A 23809-nucleotide genomic window follows, 5' to 3' on the forward strand; every position below is an offset into this window, starting at 1 on the left:
GTGCCTAACACAATGGAGCCTCAATCTCAACTAGGGCATCTAGGCATTACTGTAATATAAAAAACAACAAAGGGGTTGTAGCAATAAAATTACACTTTTCTCTAGTTAACTGCTCAATTCCAGAGATTAACTTGGATTGGCAAGAAAGGGAGCCATGGAAAATGAGCAATTGGTGGTGATGGGACACGTTCACCTCAACTATTCAACACCTCTTCTATATTAGTTCTATTATCCAGGCACCTATGAGCCCCAGTCATGAACCAGGACCCCTAGTGCTGTACAATACAGGACAAAAGGACTGTCCCTGCCCAAAATTGTTTACAATCTAGTGCAGTCCTAGGACCCGGAAGGAGCTAGTCTGTGATAACCAGGATTACAAAGGTACTAAGGCCCCTAAAGATGCAGATAGGCACTCGATGGGATTTACAAAAGTGCCTAAACAGGTTAAGCACCTAAAGTCACGGGCATTAAGCACCTAGGGAGGCTATTGAAAATCCCACTAGGTATGAGTGCATCTTTCAGTGCCTTTGTAAATCTGGCCCTAAGTGACTGCTAGAGTGTGATGGTTCTACTAGGGAGGATGTAGCTATTGTTTCTGGTGTCTGGAATGAAGGTTACTGGTGGTTCACTAGCAGCAATCCCTATCTCTTCGGTGTGTTCAGAGCAGCCATCACACCCTCCCTCAGGAAATTGTGCTTTAAACAAACCAGATAGAGAGCTCCATCACAAAACTCATCAGTCTACCCTTCCCTTGGATGTAGTCATGAAGGAGAATTACCCATGCCTCATACTTCCCTCATTAGTCTTTGTGTCCACCGAAGGTCCAGTGGAAGCAGTTCAAGACCAGATGCAAAGAGGCAGTTTAAATAATCTCAATCCTGGAGTAGTCTGCCTGTTTGGTCTTTGACTTCTTTGGGAGATCAACTTTCCCTCCACGGCCTTCTGGAGAATATACAGGATTTGATATTCTTTGTTGGATTGGACCCTTATGTATTATAGTTTGTGTTTACTAATACAATTTATTATGGAACTTGTCACGCCTTAGTGGAATTTCACTAGCTTTCTACCTAAACCAATTGTTCTCAAATTGGGGGCTGAATTGTATGGAGATATCATCAGGCATATCAAGGAGATCTGCAACACTTGGCATTAACTTGACTTAAGTAGGAATCAGGAACTGACATCCTCATGACAGAAGTAGCAGTCCAGGAATACCAAAAAAGAGTAGTAGCTATTCTGTCATGTATGGGCAGGAGCATTAGTTGCTGCCCCGTTTCTACACAGTGGGATATTTTTCTGAGATGTGGAGGTTGATTGTTTCATTTCATAACTCTGTGTAAAGAAAAGAGCAGACTTTAACTTCCAGTAATGCTGTCACCGTATTTATTTAATGGATGACAGTCTCTTTATGGGAAGAGAGATGGGGAAGGATGTGTCTTGCTAACTTTAATTTTCAATGCTTCTTTATCAAAATCCAGAGAAGAGTGCACGTAGTAGGCTTTATTTTGTTACTGGTGAAATATAACAGTTTTACCAAATCTGCCTAAAAATATCTCACTATAAACTATGAAGGACCAGATTCTCAGCTGGTGTAAACTGACATAATTGGTATTAGGCTTATGCCAGTTTAGAGCAGCTGAGAACCTAACCAGACAGGTTTAAAGTGATTCTTTAAAGGAAAATATATATATTCACATGTGGCCATATTTTCTTCCTTGTTATGTTTGACTATCTGTTTAAATAAATCATCCTATGTCTGCTTTTCCCTGGGTTTTGCTATTAATATTAAAGATGGCCATGCCCCATCAGCCTTCCCACAACCATGGTAATGTATCAATACTGCAAGATAAAGTTCATTCCTTTCTGTATATGCACAGTGTTATGCAAATAAGTATTACTCAGCCTCCTACATTGTAGGAAAAGTGTGTGTGTGTATCCATGGGCATATGTATGTTTCTGAACAACCACTTTAAAATAATTGCATATTCCCAAAGGTCTACATAGTATAAAGAGAAATTCCTAGCACAACACCAAAGCATAAGATACATTTTTAAAGGTAATCACAGAGGTGCTGACAGTCAGCTGGCTTGTCTGAAAGCTATAATACCACCAGCGGATCTTTGATTAAAATGTAACTACAACAAACAGAACCTCTGCACCTCTTGAAAAGGCTTTGAAAAACCTTTCAAACCTGGCTGAGGTTACATAAAACTGAAACTGACTGACTTTGCAGCCAACCATCCTGTGGTAAATTAGCCAAGTGGGCTTTTTTGCTTTTGATTTCAGTGTATTTGAAGCACCAGGGTAAGTCTACTTCTTTTAAACGGATTAATTCACTTTTATAGTGTGCATAAACTGTATATAACTTTGGTAATTGTCAGCATATTTATTATAGATACTCTAGCAGATCAGAACAAGTAAGCCTTTATCTGCACACAGGTAAGGCATGAACAAAGTAACATGAAAAGAATTTCAGTAGAGTTTGGTCGTTTTTAGGTGGGAAGTACCATAACTGGATTTAGTAGGGGACTGGGAAGCAGGGATTCAGGAAAGCCAGAATTTCTAATCTCTGCTTTGCTACTTACGCACTAGCAAATCACTTCTGTGTTCAGTTGTTCCATCTGTTAAATGTGAATAATACTTTTATCAAAAATCAATCTTCCTTCCAGGGATTAGTCGTCGATGTAACACTTTGAAGAGCTTTGTATATTTTCTAAATATTATTTTCCAAGGACCATTCTGTAATCTGATCACTCATCAAATACATATTAATTGATATGTAGGAATTAGTAGTGGGCCAGCATTCATCCCTGGCTTCCTTCTTTGCTGAGCCTGGCATAGTGGGAGTTTGTAGCAGCCCAGTGAAATAAAACAGGAATTGAAATGTATCTGATGGTGCTCAAGGTAGCAAGGAAAAGCTGTAGAAACAGTGGCCCCATACAGCAAGGCACTTAAGCAAAATGGTTCATTTTAAGCCTGTGACTAGTCCCATCGAAGGATTAGGGTCAAAATGTATCTGATCTTGGTTCGTTAGGGGATAGTGTTCTATTGTTTCAGGCTTAATTTGAAACAACCATTGTTCCTAATCCTGTTTTTATTCAAGCAAAATACCGATTGGGAATACCCCTGAGTAAGGATAGCAGGATCAAATTATTATTGGTCACATACATGAAGATTTAGACAATTTCTTAATCAGAAATGGTGTTATAAATATTCATTTAGGGCTCAATCCTACTCCCATTCTAGTCAATGGCAAAACTCCTATTGACTTGTGTGACACAGGATTGGTTCTTAAAATATTAACAGATAAATCTCTTGAACAATAATCGCTTTCCAGAAGTCTCAGTCAGTTACATGGTATTTTGAATGAGATCTCTGCCTTACTGCACTTTCAAAATTAAGATAATGAAAAACAAATTCTTATTAAGAGATGGGCACAAAAATGTGTATGTTCCAATGTATATTGCTCTTGCGCTGTATGTTCATTTTTGTGTAGCTGGACACCTTCAAACTATGGACAAGAGTATATTCGTGTGCTTTATCCTCCTGGGCATGGCGATTCAGAGCAGCCAGGGATGCTACTGTGAACATTACCCCTGGGGTTCATGGTCAAGCTGTTCAAAAACTTGCAATTATGGAACCCAGACCAGGCAAAGGTAGGTGTGAACTACCATATTGATTTTACCTCTTCACTTTTCTGTTTCAGGTAGACTGTTAGGAAAATATCACTTTGGGGTTGGCAAATCTAAAAATACCCAAGGACTTGCAGTATGCTGTGTAAAAAAATCCTTATTTTTCTTTTGGAAGTTGTTGCATCCATAACCTATAAGGAAAAAAGAACAGTTGGCCTGTCCCAGTCTTTAGATGATGAATAGATATGAAAAGTTTAAAATCTCATCACAAAGTACATTTAAAAAAAATTGAGATGTCTCCAAGTGAATCTTTCTTGCTCACGAACCTTGTAGTGAGGACATAGAACAGCCCAATATTAATTTATTCTGGTAATGATGGGTTCAGTCCTGCATTGCTCCAGTAAGCAGTATATATGTGACTGACCCACCATCATCCAAGCCAACTCCGGAGTGATACTGATGAGCTTCACAGAGTGCTGCGCTCCTTGGCTGGAAGGTCCGGCCATTGCAATGCACTGCCTTTGAACAGATATAAAGGAGTCAAACTTGGCAGTCTCAAAAAAGCTTGTCCCGTAAATATTGAATTCTGCATCAGTGTTTTAATTCTGCAACAGAAGGTAAATCGTGCCTAACTTCAGAGGTACAGGTTTCCTTGTTACATTGGTATATCATCCAACTGGATTCTTCTCTTTCTTTCCTGCACAGAAGCCGCTCCTTATCTCTGGGTATTAAAATCTGATCTTTTTCTGTTCGCATCTGCTGGCACCTTGCCATAGAGATGGACCTGTTCCATTAAACTCCTGAACACTGAGGAAGTTTGGATGGGTTGGATCCAAATTCACAATTGTCCCTAATCATTATAGTGATCGGAACCCAAAAACCTCAGATGTGAACATCTCCCACCCCAAAGTTGGAAGAAGCTTGCCCCTGGATCCAAACTTTGAAGCCAGTTCCCACTTTTTAAAAGGGCTCTAACTAAATTAATCATTTTAACTTTTTACATTTTAGGCAAATAAAAGTGGATGATTATTATAGAAAAAACTTCTGTGACCAAGTGTGCACAAAGCAGGAATCCCGGGCATGTAACGAGCAGGCATGTCCTATCAACTGTCAGCTTGGAGACTTTGGTCCTTGGTCGGAATGTGACCCGTGTGTTAAAAAACAAGTAGGTGAAAAATAAATTTGATGGGTGAGTGTGAGGAAATGACTGTTTGATTTGCATTTCAGATACTGAACCACATGGCAAACTGATTTGCACAGTCCAAGGGAACAGAGGAAATCAATAATAAATTGGCATCAGGGCAGGAATAGGAGGGAGTCAGTTAAAAGAAACAGCTCAGAATAGAGAGAGAGGTAACATGTTGGGATAACACAAATCATTGTTACACACATGTTGCTACAAAAAGGCATCAAATCTGCCAAGTCTCCTTTCTCAAGGGGTAGCATCATTATTAGGAACAAGTCTCCCACAGATTTAGTAAATTCTGCCATCAAATTAACAAGTCTCTTTGGGTCACCCCAAAATGGCAGAGCTGTATGAATATTCCACAGTATTTGTCAATACATTTTAAAATGGGGAATAATTATATTGATGGGGTCAGATCATCCACTCTAATGGGATTTAAAAAAAAGATAAAAAGAGTGCAAATACTGTCCTAGTCTGGCAGTGGGAATTAAGACTGCTTCTTTCAACATTCATTCCAACTCTGCTTCTAAAGGGAAGATTTTCAAAAGTATTTAGGCATCTAATTAAATCTTTAAGGTCAGATTTTCAAAGGTATTTCAGAATCTGATGAGACCAATCCAGGTAGCTAATTCTTAAGAGAGCCATGCTGCCGAAATGCAGTGTGAGTCCAGAAAGCATATAATGGCTTGCCCATCTCATGGATGCCCTGAGTCATGTAGGATTTCCCTCACGGAGGGCAGATTATCCCATTCAGGGCCGGCTCTGGCTTTTTTGCTGCCCTAGGCAAAAAAGCCACCCGCTGCCCCCGCCTCCCGCCCCCCTGAGCACGGCAGGGGAGGGCGCCAAGCCCGGCTGTGGGTCCGCTCTCCCCGGCGACCAGAGTGCCGAGAGCAGGGCGGAGAGCCCGGCCGGGGCTCTCCACTCTCCCTGGCGGCCAGAGCGTCGGGGGGAGGGCGGAGAGCCCTAGGCGGACAGAGCACTGTGGGGAGGGCGGCAAGCCCGGACGGGGCCCCGCTCTCCCCGGCGGCTGGAGCGCTGCGGGGAGGGCGGCAAGCCCAGTCGCGGCCCCGCTCTCAGGCCAGAGCACCCTGCCGCGCTGCCCCCCTCCAGGCGCCGCCCCAAGCAGATGCTTGGTGGGCTGGTGCCTGGAGCCGGCCCTGATCCCATTGTGGCATTTTACACCTTCCTCTGAAGTATCTGGTGCTGCCATTGTCTGAGACAGGATATTGGGTTAGATGGGCCATGGGGCTAGTCCAGTTAGGCAATTGGTATGCTCTATGGAACTTCAGACATCTATGTGCTTAGATAGTCATGATTCCTGCAGCTCCTCAGGCTACCAAACTGCTCTGCCCAAGTGGGATGTGTGGGGAAGCAGGGATGTTTTCCTTAGGAGATGATTTAGCTCATGTGGCATTTGTGTGGAGAAGGTGCTCTGCCATCAGTCTGCCCCCATCTTCTCTCTAGAGCCAGGCAGAGCTGGTACAGAGAGGGACAGCAGGAATTGAGAAACGCAGCAGCAGCCCCACATACAAACACCAAGAGCTTCAGGGAGCAATAACTCATATCTTCACTGTGCATTTTTTTAAACTGTACAGAAAAGGGGTACTGGAATAATTTGTAGAGTGGGGGTGTTCAGAACCACTGAACCAAGCTGTAAAGCCAGTATATGTTGGAAACCACTTCAAGCCAGGGGGTGCAGCAGCACCCCTAGTATCCCTAGTTCCAGCACCTATGGTACAGAACCCTCAGCCTCTCTTGTTTACTCAGTTTTTGTTTAGAAACATGTATATGAAATACTGCCTTGTTTTTAATCACATAGATATTGACGGAGTGTATTTTTCTGTTACAAGCTAAAAAATTGGCTTGCATTGATAATCTACTCCACCCCACCCCCATCCACGTTCCCCTCCAGCCTTGTACAAATCTCTCTCTCATCTCTGGATGATGCTTGGCAGCTTTATATAAATGACCTTGAAGACAGAAGGGTGTGATTTCCAAAACAAATACAAAGATAAGACTAATTAAATTCCAAATGATTGGAAAAGATGACCTGGGCAGAGAGATGGTGCATAGAACTCGGCCTAGTTAATATAGTAATGCAGTTATGGATCACAAATAATCACAAACAATGAAGCCTAGAAGGAAACATAATCTTGACCGCAGACAAAGATACATAGTGGGTCTGATTCTGCTCTGCCTAACCTTGGAGTTACACCCATGCAATTCATGCAACTCCAGTTCTAGTCAGCAGCAACCAGCTGTGTATAGCTCTGCCCACTGCTCATTAATACTATCTAGCTAGTGAATAGGTAAACACAAAAATAACCCTTTGTTTTTCCTCTGTTTCCTTTCAGTTTCGTGTGAGGTCCTTGCGGCGCCCATCTCAGTTCAGGGGACAGGCCTGTACTGAACAATTGGTGGATTCCCGGAGATGCTTCCCAACTAAACTTTGCAACATAGAGGAAGTTGACTGCAGGACTAAGTTCCAGTGTGAAAATGGTAATGGTGCTATTCACTCCATAACCACTAAATCAGAGGTTCAAATCAAAATAATAAAGGTAATAGGCTACTTATTTGAAAAATGACATGCTGTATGTACTCTCCAAATCCTTCATATGCATTTGTGGATTTTTGGAAAGAAGTTAAAGAGAACGGATTGCCAAGGCATTTGTGTGCAAAATAGGAGCTTTATATCTTTGTGCTGCTTCCTTCTGTCTTCATTGTGTTTGCAAGAAACTTGAGCCAGGGCAGATTGTGGGCGTGAGCTCTGTTTACTGAAGAACAGCAATGCTCTAACAAGAAGAGATTCTTTGCATGGGTTCCTCTGTATGTGTACATGGCTCTTTAGAGTTTTAAGACTTGTTTTGTACCAGTTTAACTGAACTAGTGCAAAGTTCTGGGTGGACACTCTTAAGTAGATTTAAAGGTGGCTTGTGTAGGTTTAGCTTTGGCCTGTTCCTCAATTAAAATAAGCCCAAGTTAAACCAAAGACAATATGTTCACATAGGCTTTTGGCAAATCTTAAATTAAACCAGGGCAATTCTGCATGTGGACAACCATTAGAACAAGAAAAGCTGCTCCCAACTAGAACAACGAAGGCATTTCTGTTATTTCCTTAGAGTTCTTTTCTCCCTGCAGACTCATACCCCCTAATTATTGAAGCATTAGAAACATCTCTGTCTTACCCTCATTCTAATGGACAGAGCTATAGTACGAAAAATATTTTTGCTTCTGCGGTTTCTCTGGAACAGGTCGCTGCATTGCCAAAAGTTTGGAGTGCAATGGAGAGAACGACTGCGGGGACAACTCAGATGAAAGGGACTGTCGGCGGATAAAGACCGTGTGCAACAGGAGATATGAGAGCATCCCCAGTGTACAGTTAATGGGCAATGGGTATATTGCTTTTGCTTGCCTTTTTAGGGTTATGGTGTTTTTATCTCATTAACATTTACATAAATGAGGTAGTTACTATCTGAAGGCTGCACTGGTACTTTAGTGAATCCAACTGCACCAAATACCTGGTATCTTTTTATTAAGAATATCAAAAAATTATAAGAATATAATTAAGCACAGAGGCACAGCATTCCCTTGTTTCTTATACAGGATGCAATAGAGAGAGCACTAGTCTCTGGGGGGTCGGGGCCCACCCATGGGTCCTCTTGACAGCCTCACATCAGAAATGTGCAGTTACATTGTGTCTGAGCTCTTTTGTCGGTTGGAGAATGTTTCCCTAAACATCTCTTGTTCTGCACTACATGTGAATTTCTTTGATTAGATTTTTACCCAACATCATTTAAAGTTATGTTTTGTTTGCTACTGTCAGCTGAAAAGAACAATTTTACTGGGTGACTGTATGCAACTCACTCTTCTGCCATAGAGTGCTTCTAATCCAGAATTGAATCCAAAGACCCAGAGCATAGCACAGAGGGGATATATGTGCAGCCTCTTCAAACATTACAGCCCTAGGTATTCCAGTTCCCCAGTGATGGGTGTGACATAGGGTCCTGGATCAACAGAGAGAGAGAAGCGGGAAAGTATAGGTGCATTTTTGAGATGCATTCTTCATGAGTTCAGAACTCTTGTAGGAAGAATTTCTTTCAAAGCATCAACATAAAATCCATTGATTAGATCCTTAGTTGATGTAAACCTACATTCTCTTCAGCTATGTTGATTTACACCAGGTTTTAGCCCTATTATTTTTCCATGTCTTTTTAACTTCTGAAAATTACTTGCTTTCTAGTTTTCATCTTCTGGCTGGAGAGAGCCGAGGAGAAATCCTTGATAACTCATTCAATGGAGGAAAATGCACAACTGTAAAAGGCAATGACACAAGGAAATCATTTCGTGTTCCTGCAAATCTTGAGACTATCCGCTTTCAGGTACTGTCTGAGGAGTAAAGCCACTAAACAACAGCTCTGCTATGAGATGTCCATATGAGATATATGGGTGTGTTAAGTAGTGATATATTCTAGATTATGACTCAAGAAAAGTATCTAAGGGCTATGACCAGGGTACAGTAACTCTTCACTTAACGTTGTAGTTATGTTCCTGAAAAACTTTAAGTGAAACAATGTTAAACTAATCCAATTTTCCCTTAATATTTAATGTAAATACAGGGGGTCAGGTTCCAAGGAAAATTTTGGGGGGCAGACAAAAGGCATTATATACTGTACAGTACTGTTGGGAAGTGCCCCTGGCTTACTCCACACAGGCACAGCTCGCTACAGGCAAGGACACTAGGAAGCACCTTCGCAGCGGCAGCTTCCCCAGAGAAGAACAGGCGCCGACTTTGCCGGGGGATGCTCCAGGCCTGCCTCTTCCTGTCCCCACTCCACTCCTGGCCCACCTCTTCCCACCCCTGCTCCACCTCCTCTCCGGAACAGCCGCATCCCCACTCCTTACCTCCCCCCCAAAGTCCTTAGCACCGTCAAACAGCTGTTTGGCGGTGCTTAGGACTTTCTGGGAGGGAAAGAGGGAGGGAGAGGAGCGGGGAAGCACCGCATCTCCACTCCTTCCCCTCCCTCCCAGAAAGCCCTAAGTGGGGGAAGTGCTGGGAAAGAGGCAGAGGAGGCAGAGAAGAGGAACTTGTGCAATGTTCCTTGTAAAGTCACTGCTCTTCCACAGAATCTTACAAGCAGTAGACAGAGCAGGCAGCCAAACAACGTTATAAGGGAGCATTGCACAACTTTAAACGAGCATGTTCCCTAATTGAGCAGCGATGTAACTTTGAAACGACGTTAAGCAGGAGGATGTTAAGTGAGGAGTTACTTTACATCACTTTGGAGACAGATCACTACAGATCTTTATTGATATCAATGGCAGCTCTGTCGATGGAATAAGGGCAAAGTGTGCAACAAGGTCCACGCTATGGATGAGATCCACATTGCAGATTTTGTCCTAACTGCGGCCATATCTTTTATCAGTGACACAAGAGGTGTGATTGCACAAAGACCACACTTCCAAAGGCACTATGTAAAGAGTTTAACTGGATTTGCATGTACACAGCTTGTAGATTTAGTAGCCATCCAGGTTCAAGTGTAGAAGAGTGCAGAAATGTTTAATTATGGGAGAAGCAAATTGTTTTGCTCCATGTCTCTGCAAAGCTGTCCTCATGACATAGTGAGTTTTCATCCACCAATAGAGATTAGCAAATTAGAGAAGGTTTCGAGGATTGTGCTGTATGTATATCTGGATCTATATATACACGTATACAACATGCTTTGGGCTGGAAAGGTCATTGGACCAGAATCTCCCTCTTAGGTTCCAGTGCTTTGTAGTTTGAAATAGGCTAGAGATTCTATGAGAATAACCTTGCTCATAGTACTCCAGTTCTTTCCCTCATGCTCCCCGCTTAAATCAGAGAGCGGAGCAGTGTGCAGAACAAGAAATGGACAAAAACCCAACCAACTAACGTGAACTGAACTTTTTCCCATTTCCCAAAATGTTTTATTTTGGATTTGCTTGAGTTTGGGCTGAAAATGTGGATCATTTCTTATTTTACGCAAATCAGTTGTCTCATCCCTTTTATGTACGAAGTGACTTGCAACTGCAGAAGGTCTGAGCTCCTTTGAATAGCAACAGCTTTGAAAAGCATGTTGAAAGTGGGAAATAGTGTTAAGGCTTTTCAGACACATTTTCAAATTCTGACATGTCAGTTGCACTTGAAACCTTGTACATTCAAATATGTATTTGATATATAAATGAATAACTGCATGCAAAAACACCCATTTGACCTATTTTCATATCCAAATGCCTTTCTATGCATATACCTTTTGCACATTTTAACCATCAACTTCTAAAAGCAGTCCCTGGTGTAATGAATGGACTTTTTTTTTGTCATTTTGTCAATTGTTAAACATTCAAATGTGTTGCTCCCAGAAAATTTTAGAACTTCATGATTTAATAATAATCTAATGAACAACCCTTTGGGTGAGCTTGTTTTGCATTTCTGCCTCTCTAGGTGGAAAATGAAGAGGATGATGTGGCATCGGATTTCTATAAGGATATAATTCCTCTACACACTGAATCTGCTAGTGATAGTTCATACACTGGTTCTGGAAGAAGCTCTTCTGGGATCCCAGGTCTCTTCTCAAGAAAGAGACGTGTAAAAATCACATCATCTTCCTCCTTCAGGGAAGCCATTGAAGCCTCATATAAAAAGGTATAATAAACTAGATCTCATATTCTATTATTTCTTTCACTCTCCATCTGTTCAATTCCAGGATTGGCAGATCTTCAAAAGATTACATTTTATAATCAAGCTAGCACAAAAAACTTTTCTATGCTAATGAGAGAGAGGAAAATGGGTACTCAGGGATTAAATGATTGTCAAACCCAGATTACCTCTTAGTTTAAGAATAGGCAATTTTGTTCACTTGAGTGAAATATAAACATTGTTTTTTCACACATGGGTTATCACCTTGCCCTTTAAATGACTTCTAGAAGATAGATCCACATTTTATACCCATAAAATTCCATTGGACTTACATATAAATAAGAATTTTTTCTTCCTTATGCCACAAGAGATACCTATAATATACCTTTAAACACATACAATTGTGTGGAAAAGTACCGTGTCAAACATCATAGGATACCTCTCTTCTAAGAGTATATCAGAGTTGAGACTAACAGGTCAGGTAACCCAACCCCTCGCTCCAAGCCTGCACAGTTGGTTGAGAAAATGGCCCAGAGGAAATAAAGTTCAAACAGGATTTGTGATTTTATAAATATGGGAATAAATCCACATTATTTTTCACCTCTGGTTACTCTCGCCTTATAATACCAGAGCCTTGGAACTGTCAAGTTATTGGTAGTCTATCCAATAGTTATTGAACTAGAGCATACCTTGATTCAAAGATTTCCAGTGATACAGAATCCCTGGTAAATTGTCCAATGGTTAATTACCCTCACAGTTTTTTTAAAAATAGCACTTTATATCTAATCTGAATTTGTCTAGCTTCAGTTTCTAGCAAGTGGATCTTGTTATATATTTGTTGGCTAAACTGAAGAGCCTGCTACTATCAAATTTCTATTTCCTGTGAATACACTTATAGACAGCAATAAAGTCACCCCTTGACCTTCTTGTTGATAAATTAACTAGATTAAGCTCCTGGAGGGTCTTTCTATAAAGCATTTTTCAAATCTTTTAATCATATTCATGACTCTTCTCTGACCCCTCTCAAATTATATAACATTTATTACTTGTCCTATTCTGTATGTTAAATTTAGGGAGAGCCATGGCAAAGTTATCTAGCTTTCAAAGGCAAAAGCAGAATATCTTTAAGACCATTCCTTGTGAATTAATTGGTTAATAACTGCACAGCTCTTTGCATGTTCAAAATGCTATACAATGCTAAGTATTTCCATTATTTTTTTATCACTGAACTCCTACCCTGCCAATGAAAAGGAACATTGCTTTGAGACCAATTGATTGTCAGGATGTACCAGAAGTATTTCGCAGGTCAATAACTGCTTGTTCTAAAGTCCATTGAAATCAACAGAGAGACTCGTTCTGATTTTAATGGATTTTGGATTAAGCCCGTTTGCTTTGACAGGTGATCCTGGTACACTGGGCAGCCATTAACTGGTTAAGATTGAGTTTGAACTACTTAATTCAAGAAACCATTCTCCACAAATACAGGGTAGTTATCAATGTGTAGCAATTTTCTTTGCTACTTATATATGTATTTGAATCCAAAATGAATGAACACAAAATCACAAAAATACTGACATTAGCATATCAAATAAAACATGTGGCTTATGATGTTTTTAATAAAAGGATAATTTCCCCCCCAAAATGAAAAAAAATATTCATAGTTGTTTTTAATGTCTGCAGTGAAGTGATAAGCTTCTTCCAAAAATTATTATTTTTTCATAACTTAACAGCTGCCAAGAATCTTATTGAGTGGCGAGGGAAGAGTTTAATAAGAATGTATCTGTATGGTTTTTCATGCATAAAGAGTAAACAAGCACTTCTTTTCAGCCAGAATGTCTGTAATCTTAGGTTAAGAACCACAGACCAAGAAAGAACAGAAGTAAAGTCCCCACCAGAGAATACACAGTGTGTGTTTGCCATCTCTGACAGTCTGTATTGAACTGAATGCAAAATGACTGCTGGCCTCTGCAGATCAGAGACACCTTAGAAATTTAACAGGACAGTACACAACAGAGAAAACAGAGAGCATAGTTAAATATGCCACAGTGGTTGCTGCTTCTAATCATGATTAGAGTGGTGCAAAATGCTAGCAATGGATCCAGAAACCTACCTGGCTTTCTGGTTTCCTTACAAGATTGTCAGAAGATTGTCTAAGATTCATGAGTGTTAACATAAGTTTTAAAATTTAACCTAGTTTGAGAAATCCTAGCCAGTTTGTTTCACAATGGAATCTTTTTTTTTTTTATTTATTTAACATTGTATGGTAGTTCCTAAGGGTCGGTCAAGAGTGGGGCCTCATTGTACAGAGCAGTAGACAGTCCCCGTCCCAAGAAGCTTGCAGTCTAATAGATAAAACAGACATAGGGGGAGGAAAGGGGTAAAGCACACAAGCACAGTGAACAATGTGATGGTGGCAACTGTGTCATGTTAATTCCAGGATATTTGGAAGGGGGGTTACTTAAGAGGGGAGCAGCTAAATGGAAAGGAAAGGAATTAGGGCAGGGGAGAAGAGCATATGAGGGGCAGTAGTGGAGTGAAGCTCTGGTGAATAGACTGGGAGGGGAGTAGAAGGTTTGGAGTGATGAAAGGGAGCAGGGGGGTTGGAGTAAACAGCCAGTCAGGTACGGGACACAGAAAGCCCAGTCAAAACTGTAGAAAGTTCTCTGGATGTCTGAAGGTTCCTGCTTTGGCTGCTTCTGCTCCTACCAGATGGAGTCTCTGGCCAGCTCCTCTCTGCAGTTTTCTCCTATGCCCAAACTGGGAATGGGGGGGAGGGAGAGGCACCACCTGGGTCCTAGTGCCCCCAGAGTGCAGGGGATCACCTCTGCACTATTGTTGATCCAAAGCAAGTAATGGGGACAGCGGTGGCCCCAACTTGGACCCATTTCCCCCCCCCCCCCCCCACCAGGGCAGCAGTCCCTGTTTTGGTTGCTTCTGCTCCTACCGGCTGGAGTCTCTGGCTGAAATCATGTGAATCTCATGGGTTCAATGTACAAACAGGTGAAATGCAGTCGTTTTGACTTCACTTTGAGTTTGTCCTTATTTAAAACTCAGGGGGATGAAACAGTATTGCTTGAAATCAGAGAAAATATCCACATGTAAATTGTATATCCCTTTCTCAATCAAAACTGCCGAGTTTCACACTGGCCAATTGTGCTTGCCTGGGGTTACACCACAGTCAAGTAAGTAGATTGTGTATACTTTAATTGAAGTCATTGAAGTTTTATTCATGTAACTGAGCAGAATTTGGCACAATATCTTATTAAATAGTCTACCCCGACCAAGACAAATATTTGTAATAATATTTAGTGCTGATATTTAGTACTCTAAGGGATAAGTTTACTACTGGCATAAGTAGGTTTTACTGATGTCATGAGGATCTCTACAGTTTTATAGGGGAAGCATCTGCCCAAAGATAATTAGATTTAAGATTTCCAAGTTGCTAGAATGATTAAATATCTTATAGTGCCAAAAATTCTGAGCCTTTCTATGTCTGAATGTAGTAATTATTGGGCAGATATTAAATTTCTGGGAAATTGTTCTGCAAATAATTACTTGTCATAGACATTTAGAAATACATTTTCGAGTAGAAAATGCAGATACGTGATACACATGTACAATACAAAAGACAGCTGAATTGGACACAATTAGAAAAAATATGCTTTCTGAGCCAAGTGAAGGTAAGAACAAGGATGCAAACATTCAGTGGAAACATGTGGAAAGTACCTATGCCGGATAGGTACAAAGCCATAGACAAAGTCCAAGAAAAGTCCTAAGAAATATTAGGGAAATGAAACTTTTGGCTAAATCCTGATGTTCTAAATCATGCAAAATTCCCATTGAAATTAATGCACATTTGGCCTGACTAAGCATTTAGGCCAAAATTTTCAGAAGTGGCCATTCATTTTGGGTGCCCTGCTTGAGACATCTTATTATCAGAAAAAAGAACAGGAGTACTTGTGGCACCTTAGAGACTAACAGATTTATTAGAGCATAAGCTTTCATGGGCTACAGCCCACTTCTTCGGATGCATATAGAGTGGAACATATATTGAGGAGGTATATATACACACATACAGAGAGCATGAACCGGTGTGAGTTGTCTTACCAACTCTGAGAGGCCAATTAAGTAAGAGAAAAAAACTTTTGAAGTGATAATCAAGATATCCCAGTACAGACAGTTTGATAAGAAGTGTGAGAATACTTACAAGGGGAGATAGATTCAATGTTTGTAATGGCTCAGCCATTCCCAGTCCTTATTCAATCCTGAGTTGATTGTATCTAGTTTGCATATCAATTCCTGCTCAGCAGTCTCTCATTGGAGTCTGTTTTTGAAGTTTTTCTGTTGTAAGATAGCCACCCGCAGGTCTGTCATTGAATGGCCGTTGCTGACTTTGAGTTCCCATTGAATTCAGTGGGTACAGGATCAGTTCCAACTTCAATAGGAACTTGTGCTACCAAGGGTCAGTTTGAGTATCTCAATATGTCCTTAGGGACAAAAGAAACTACTGGGAGGAAAATAAGCAGCAGACAGAAACAGCTGAAGCAGGAATCTGCAGCTTCTGATGATGTCATCAGTGCCACTTTTCATATATATATATATATATATATATATAATTTTTTTTTACTCTGGACATTCTCTCCCATCTACTGATTTGTTGTTTGCTCCAACATCATCCTGCGCCCCCCCTCAGTCTCTTTTTTTCAGCCTCATCCACCTGCTTTCCTCTCCCTCCCTTTGTCTTTCTATTTAGCGAACAAAATCCCAAGCATGCAGAAACTGTAAGTCAGGCGCCCCGAGATCGTGAGACTGGTTTCGGAATCATGAAATTTTCAAAACAGAGTTTTTTTTTTTTTTCTTTGCCTTCTGGTTTCTGATCCCTATGGGTGCCCTTGCTTTGTGGTTTCAAGCTTTTCTCTGCCACCCTACGGGCTAGAAACTTAAAAGTCGAGATTCTGACGCAATGTCTTGATTCCAGCTGTGGCTGTAAAAAAAAACACCAAATACTGTGAGACCCATGATAAAATCATGGGAATTGGCAACACTGACCGAATCCCCTACCTCCCCAAACCACCCTGAAAAAATTAAAATTAAAATGAATCACAGAACTAACATGATAGTTGCAAACCATGGCACCTACCACTCTGCTTGCATGTTACATTCCTTCCTCCCAGCTCTGTTTGCCACGTCTATGGGCTGTACAGTCTTCAGAACACGGACTGTCACTTATTCTGTGTTTGTACAGAATGAATGAAAGGGTCCTGAGCTCAGCTGTGGTCCACACTAACATCATACAAGTAATAATTAATAAGAATACTTTTTGTCTATCATGCAATGAGACATATCCTCTAGAATGTAACCAAGTGCTTGTAATCTCAAGTGGATTGATCTCAGGTTTCATTTGTGCTAGTTTACCCATGACCAAAGAAACATAAAATATAATGTATTTGACCCTTTTTACAATATACAAAGGGAAATGAATATATTCTCAGCCTTTTTGCTTCTTGTTGTCAGAGAATAAGGGTATTTAGTGTCTCATTTTTTTTTTCTTTCTAGAATTCCAACTTTATTAGGGTCCATAAAGTGATTGCAGTTTCAAACTTCACAATGAAACAGTCAGATCTGCAGCTTTCAACTATCTTTCTAAAGGCACTTAACCACCTGCCTTTGGAGTACAACTATGCTTTATATAGCAGAATTTTTGATGACTTTGGGACTCATTACTACGCTTCTGGATCAATGGGTGGCACATATGACCTTCTTTATCAATACAGTGCTGAAGAACTGAAAAATTCAGGTATGTAACCTTTGTGAGAAAAAAAGCCATATGATCTATTTAGTAGCATATATATATATATATATATATATACACCTATCATTCTGCTAATAGTGCCTGTGAGAAAAGCACTGCCCCATATTTTCATGTTTTAGCGTACACAACTCAGTAATCCTATATGGCTCTCACACAAAATAATGTCTAACCTCACAAACTTACGTAGGTCTAGGCTTTACCAAGGGAAGTGATGGATTCTCCTCTTGATGTCTTCTAGAACAGATGCTTTAGTCAAACCCCACTTATTGTTCTCCATGCAGGGGTAAATGGGTAAAATTCTATGGCTTGTGTGCCTCAGGTCAGACCAGATGAACTAATGGTTCCTTCTAGCCCTAAAAGCTATAAACCTATGAAAATTATTAGCAATTACTGTTGGAAGTAAATTCTTTAGAAATATAATCAAATCATTAAAATGGAGAGAGCATTCTACAAAAGCTGAAAACCTAACTTCTCAGGTTAAAGGCTGTGCTCCTGAGTTATGGTACTGTTAACTTGCCTGGCCACTGCTGGTTAATAAAACAAAGTGTAGTCGGGTGCGTCAAGGAACTACCAGCAACATCAGTACATACTTAGACAGGTATGGTAAATATGGCTCTGTCTAACATTGTTGGTACATGGGGGAATAGCCGGATGTCTCATGAAACAACAATGAGGTGAAGGAAGAAATCCACAATACCTAAATCGTCTTCAGGATGTAACTGGTGGGGATGAGAATCTCAGACATGGAGGAAACTAGTGAGGTGTTCTAGGTGAGGAATGCCATGAAATAGATGTAGACAAAAGGGGCGCCATGTGGAAACAGGGATGCTGTTTAGTGTTTTGTGTATAATATTTGATGCTTAATGCCATCATTGCTGTTTAATATTTCCCAGGCTTGACACAGCAAGAATCGACGGAATGTGTCCGGGTAGAAACAACTAGGCGTGTGTTTTTCAGAAAGAAAAAGAAAGTACATACGACGTGCACCACAAATAAACTGACTGAACGCCATGAAGGTGATTGTGATGAGAACTAAGCACTGTGCACTGTTATTTACCATGGGGGATAGTATCTGACAGTTATTGGGGTGAAACCCTAACTTCATTGGAGTCAATGGCAAAACTCCCATCAATTTCAGTGGAGCCAGTTTTTCACCTTTTCCTGCCCAAAGTCAAGCATTATGGCATTGTGGCCCAGATCCTCGCCCCTGTTCCATCCTGGCACATTTTCCCAGCTGAGGAATCTGCTCTCACAAAACTATATAGCCATCTCCTATGCTACCTCTCTCCACATTTTCAATGTAAGGCCATGCTGGAGGTGGGAAGGCGACATGTCAGGACTGCTCTGGCAAACCCGCCTGGTGGATGATCATTTGAGGACTATTACCAGCTGTCAGAGATTAAAGCAGCCCCCAAGCTGTTCTCAACTTTTCCATGGCTGAAGGTGGCACAGAATCAGACAGAGAATCAGGAATCCATAACTAACTTCTCAACATCCCCCTCTTCTCTGGTGCAACAGAGACTCTACCCTATGCTTTTAGTGTACTTCAGGTATATTAAAAGAACAGTTTATTTTCTTCAAAGTGTCAGGTAGTCATGCATCCAGCATAAATGGAAAGAACTCTTTGATCATCTCAGGCCAGATATGCCTTCCCTCTCTCATGTGAGTAGTGCCATATGAAAGACAACCAAACTATTGAGATGTGTAAAGAAAGCAAGAGTTGACACTCCTGTCCTAGCCCATTCTCTAGCCAGCATGGATTGTTCCATATTATATATTTTCTACTCATATTGTACTATGTCCTATCTAGTTTTAAATGTCTCCAGGGAAGAGGCTTTCATCCCCTTCTTCTATGAGAAGTCCTCGAGATTATTCCACAATCTACTAAATTTCCCCATTGAGATATTTTCTTTGTGTTCAGACTACATTTTTCTTTCTTAATTTCATAACATTACTCCAGTTATGCTCCTTGGATCTGGATGAGTAGTTTCTCTGCACTGAGTTGTTTACACCTTCAAGTATTAGGAGAAAATTATGAAGGATCCCTTGGTCATTCTTGCCAGAGTCACATAAATGCCAGTCGGACTACCACTGTCAGTAGCAAACTTTCCCTTGACTTCAGTGGGCGTGGGATGGGAGAGAGAGCAGGAGGGATGACCATCTCCCTACCCTATAATTTGGTACCCCTGTGTCACCAGCAAATCCTATTGGCTCTTCTTAAAAAAACCCCAATCCTTGGAGTTTGCATTGTATGCAATAGAAAAGTTGTGGTTATGTTTTGAAAAACCTTAATTTTAATCTCATTTTAGGATCATTTTTGCAGTCATCTGAACGGTCTATTTCACTGGTAAAAGGTGGAAGGGCAGAATACGCTGCAGCTTTGGCCTGGGAGAAAAAGGGGTCTTTCCCAGAGCATACAGTATTCACAGACTGGGTGGAATCAACAAAGGACAATCCTATTGTGATTGATTTTGAGGTAAGAAAAAGAAAAATACTAGCAAGAAAATAAAGGCCATCATCCTTTAGGGGATCAAAGACTAGATCTGGGGTTCTCAAACTTCATTGCACCGTGATCCCTTCTGACAACAAAAATTACAGTAGGACCCCAGAAGGGGGGGGACCCAAGTCTGAGTCCACCCAAGCCCTGCTGCCCTGAGGGGATCGGGGGGAGGGGGGAGTGGCAAAACCAAAGCCTGAACTCCACCACCCCAGGAGTGGGGGCCAAAGCCCAAGGGTTTCAGCCCCAGGCAGTAGGCTTGTAACCTGACTCCTGCTGCCCCTCAGGCTTCGGCCCAGGGTGGTGGGGCACGGGCTGCGGCCCCAGGCCCCAGCAAGTGTAAGCCAGCCCTGCAACCCACAGTTTGTGAACTGCTGGACTAAGACCCTTCGTTCTTTTTCATCTTGTTCCCTGGAATGAGACTGGGGATTATTTCACATATACAAAATATTTTAGAAAGTTTTGTAAACATTTGCTAGAACTACTTTTTGTATCCCTCAGCCTGTTAAATTAACTCTCCTTAGTACTAGGCGTCCAAATTGAAGGGCGCTGAACAGCCACAGGAAGTGAGGGGAGTCACTGGGCCTATTTTCAGACATCATTGGGAAGGAGAAGTCCCCTGGAGCTTGATAGTAGGAAGTGGTTGTTTTGGGGAAGAAGGAAAGCAATGCACTAGCTGTGTGCAGAAAGTTAGCTGACTTCCTCATTGTGCAAACTCCACAACCACTCCTAGTTTGGAAAACATAGACTGTAACTAAACAGTAAATGTAATATTGGTCCCATCACATTGCTCACCCCTGTATATTACTGCATCTCTCGCGAGCGTACATGACCTCCATGTCTTTGTTTACACCATCTTACCAGGTGTGATTTTTAAAGTGTATGTTGCTAATTCTTTGCCACTTGCCCATTAGGCCCTCACCCCTGTGAAGAGGAAAATATAGATATGGGTGATCTATATGTAGGGAGTTTTCATGTCCTGTTAAATACCAAGAAATTGCACCATGCACCACACTCCCAGTATCTTATGCACATAGCTTTGTAGGCTCTGATGTCTTTAAAAAAGATGCGTTTTTTTTTTTTTTTTTTTTTTTTAGCTATTTGGGATATGTTGATGCCCTGCAGCTATCCATAGCAAGAAGTCAATACAGCTAACTCTGTACTGCAAGGAAATTTTCACTTTATCGTTCATTATATGATCTTCTGCTATGTGCTTGTCTTTTAGCTGGCCCCCATCCTGGATTTGGTGAAGAACTTCCCCTGTGCAGTGACTAAACGGCGCAACCTCAGAAGAGCGCTTATTGAATACATGGACATATTTGACCCTTGTAAATGTGCCCCCTGTCCCAATAATGGCAGACCTGTGTTGTCTGGAACAGAGTGTCTGTGTGTGTGTCAGGCTGGAACCTATGGGGATAACTGTGAGAAACGCGCACCAGATTACAAATCAGGTATTTACAGTATTGCCATAACAATGCAAATGTGCTCCTTCTTTCTAGCTGCACAATTTAATGTTAAAAGTTAAAGGTGGTTGGAATCTGGAGTTCACAGTCCATGAAATTCCAAACTTTCACATTTCCATTCCATCAGAACAAAATATTGAAATTTCAAAGTTTCCCACCAAGGAAAATTCCACAATTTCATTTCAAACAAATCAAAATGATAGTTAGTTTTGACCTTTATGAAATGTTTAATTTCGATAGGTGGAAGTAGTTTCATTTTGATAAGATTAAAACATTTCGTTTGGACTTTGTTGGCTTGACTTTTATGTTATATTATAAATTATGAAAGTTGAGACATTTCATAATTTCGTGTTACTCTTTTCATGCCATGTCAGAACAGTTGAAACATTTCAACTTTTATATTATTAAATTATATTTGTATTTTATTTTGTAAATTGGCAATTGATTATAAATTGGCATTCTTTAATTAGTAAGTGATAATCTTAATGATAAGTGTTGAAGTGGTTTGGTATTTCCTAATGTAATGTGTATAATAAAAAAATACACAGTTTATTTTTTATTCTGTATTTTTATTATACGTATTACAATAGGAAGTTGCCAATTACTAGACCATTACAAATGACCAGTTACTCCACCAATTACAAAACTAATTAGAATACCAATTACCAATTTCAAAATAAAAATAAATCAGGCAAGACAGGCAGTCAGCCAGTGGCAAGCCAGCTGGCCAGTGGCAAGCCAGCCAGGGAGCCAGGTGGGGAGCCCAGGGAACCATGGGAGCTGGGTGGGCAGCTAGGGCCGTCCAGGGAGCCAGACATTTGGGAAGCTGGGAAGCCCAGGGAGCCAGCCACCCAGGGAGGCTGCTTACCATGGAGTTTGCTGCCCAGGAATTTGGCAGCCTGGCAGCTGGCTAGCCAAGGACCCTACTAGGTGGGCATGTGGACAGCCTTCTCCTCCCACCCACCCCCACCCCCATCGCAGGTGGGTGGGTGGACAGGTAGGAAATCAAGCAGCCTGCTAGCCTGTCTTCTCGCCTGGCATCCATCAGAAGTGAAATGTTTTGATTGTATCAAATCAGCGTTATCTAGTAGAAAACTATTCCAACGGGAAATTTTCTACCAGCGCTAGTGGAAAGTGCTTCTATCAATGTCCTGATTTAATCATATCCATATTGTGAAGATGCATTTTGAAAGTGAAAATCTATATTATGACATATATGTACATGTGTGTATATAAGTGTGCAATCTCCTGTTTATAATAGCATATAATAATCTGGTGTCCAACATGAATCTGTATTTATAATATTTTTAAAATGTGGTCCTTGTACAAGTGAAAGTTTAAGATCCCTGGCTAGATCTAAGAATTACTGCTTACGAACCCCACCTGCAAATTCAGTTTAGTGCTGATTGTAACTCTATTCCAATACTCAGCTTTTTTGGGCAGGGCTAAATTGGGTTTGGGGTTTGTGACAAGGACAAATGCGTACAAGGGTTTAGCAAGGTACTACTGTATTTATTTTTCATTCATGACCTGTATAGCTAGGTATACAGAAGCAAAAAGACATTAACCCCATGTATTGCCTGCAGAGATATAATCTGTAGATTTCAAGGAAAAGCAAACTAAAAGAATTAAACAGAAGATGGGCGAAGGTGATGGCAATTTAATTCTGATTTGGATCTGGAGTAAATTTGGGATTAGGGATATCTTGGCTCTGGAATTCAGGTTAGGAGTTGGATTTCAAGGCACTAACATCTCATGAGCTGTCTGAAAAGATTTCTAGCCTCATGGAATCACCAAATGGCTGCATATATGGTGGAACTAGAAAATAGGCATCATCTGGTTTTGGATATGACCTGGGACCAAAACTGTGTAAAGAAAGGAATATTTAGACTCCCCTGAAATTAAAAGTTCAATTTTTGGTTTGGCCCATCTCTGTTTAAAATTTAACTCCATAAATAACATGTTTCTCTGCTAGGAAACAATGCAAATACTTTTAAATTGTGACTGTTAATCAGCCAGACTTCCTGTTGTATACAGAGTAAGGAAAATAATGCAGGTAGAGTGGAGTTGTCAAGTGGCTAGAGTTTCCTTTCATCTGTTCTAGTTGCAGTAGATGGTTACTGGAGTTGCTGGTCTGTCTGGAGCTCCTGCGATGCTGCTTTCAAGAGAAGAAGGACCCGGGAGTGTAATAACCCTGCACCACTGAATGGAGGGAAGCCGTGCCAGGGTGAACGTGAGCAGGAGGAGGACTGTTACATCTCAATGTTTGTGGACAAGTAAGAAGATGGTAGACTGGAATTTCCATTTCCTGATGGGTTGGGATTGAAGATGCCTGTTTGGTGACTAGCAAGGATAGGGAATAGTGGATAGGAATCTCCTGCCTGTGTTTCTGTGGATGGGTCTGTTAGAGGAAAATGTCTGAAAATTGATACAAATTTGGTTTGGTTTTGGTGTTTCTTCCCAGAGAATTCCAATAGCATTACCAATATGTTATTTTTAAATGTTTTGTATGACTCCGTCTGACGTCATACAGAACTCAGCAGTTTCTTTTCAGTTGCATACAC

General features: G+C 40.9%; 1 protein-coding gene across 1 annotated transcript in view; it reads left to right on the top strand.

Annotated features, from left to right (window-relative positions):
* The first annotated feature begins 2176 nt into the window (after positions 1-2176).
* The window catches only part of C6 (complement C6), a 38138-nt gene continuing 16505 nt past the window's right edge, over positions 2177-23809 (top strand). The window contains exons 1-12 of the mRNA XM_054033094.1: positions 2177-2304; positions 3497-3656; positions 4641-4797; positions 7173-7317; positions 8070-8211; positions 9059-9197; positions 11279-11479; positions 17030-17270; positions 18179-18301; positions 19595-19761; positions 21008-21233; positions 23350-23521. Of these exons, the coding sequence (XP_053889069.1) occupies positions 3514-3656; positions 4641-4797; positions 7173-7317; positions 8070-8211; positions 9059-9197; positions 11279-11479; positions 17030-17270; positions 18179-18301; positions 19595-19761; positions 21008-21233; positions 23350-23521 (1856 nt within the window). The 5' untranslated portion in view covers positions 2177-2304; positions 3497-3513. The remainder of the gene's footprint in view (positions 2305-3496; positions 3657-4640; positions 4798-7172; positions 7318-8069; positions 8212-9058; positions 9198-11278; positions 11480-17029; positions 17271-18178; positions 18302-19594; positions 19762-21007; positions 21234-23349; positions 23522-23809) is intronic.

This window comes from Malaclemys terrapin, chromosome 6, assembly GCF_027887155.1.
Source record: "Malaclemys terrapin pileata isolate rMalTer1 chromosome 6, rMalTer1.hap1, whole genome shotgun sequence".
NCBI classification, from domain to species: domain Eukaryota; kingdom Metazoa; phylum Chordata; order Testudines; family Emydidae; genus Malaclemys; species Malaclemys terrapin.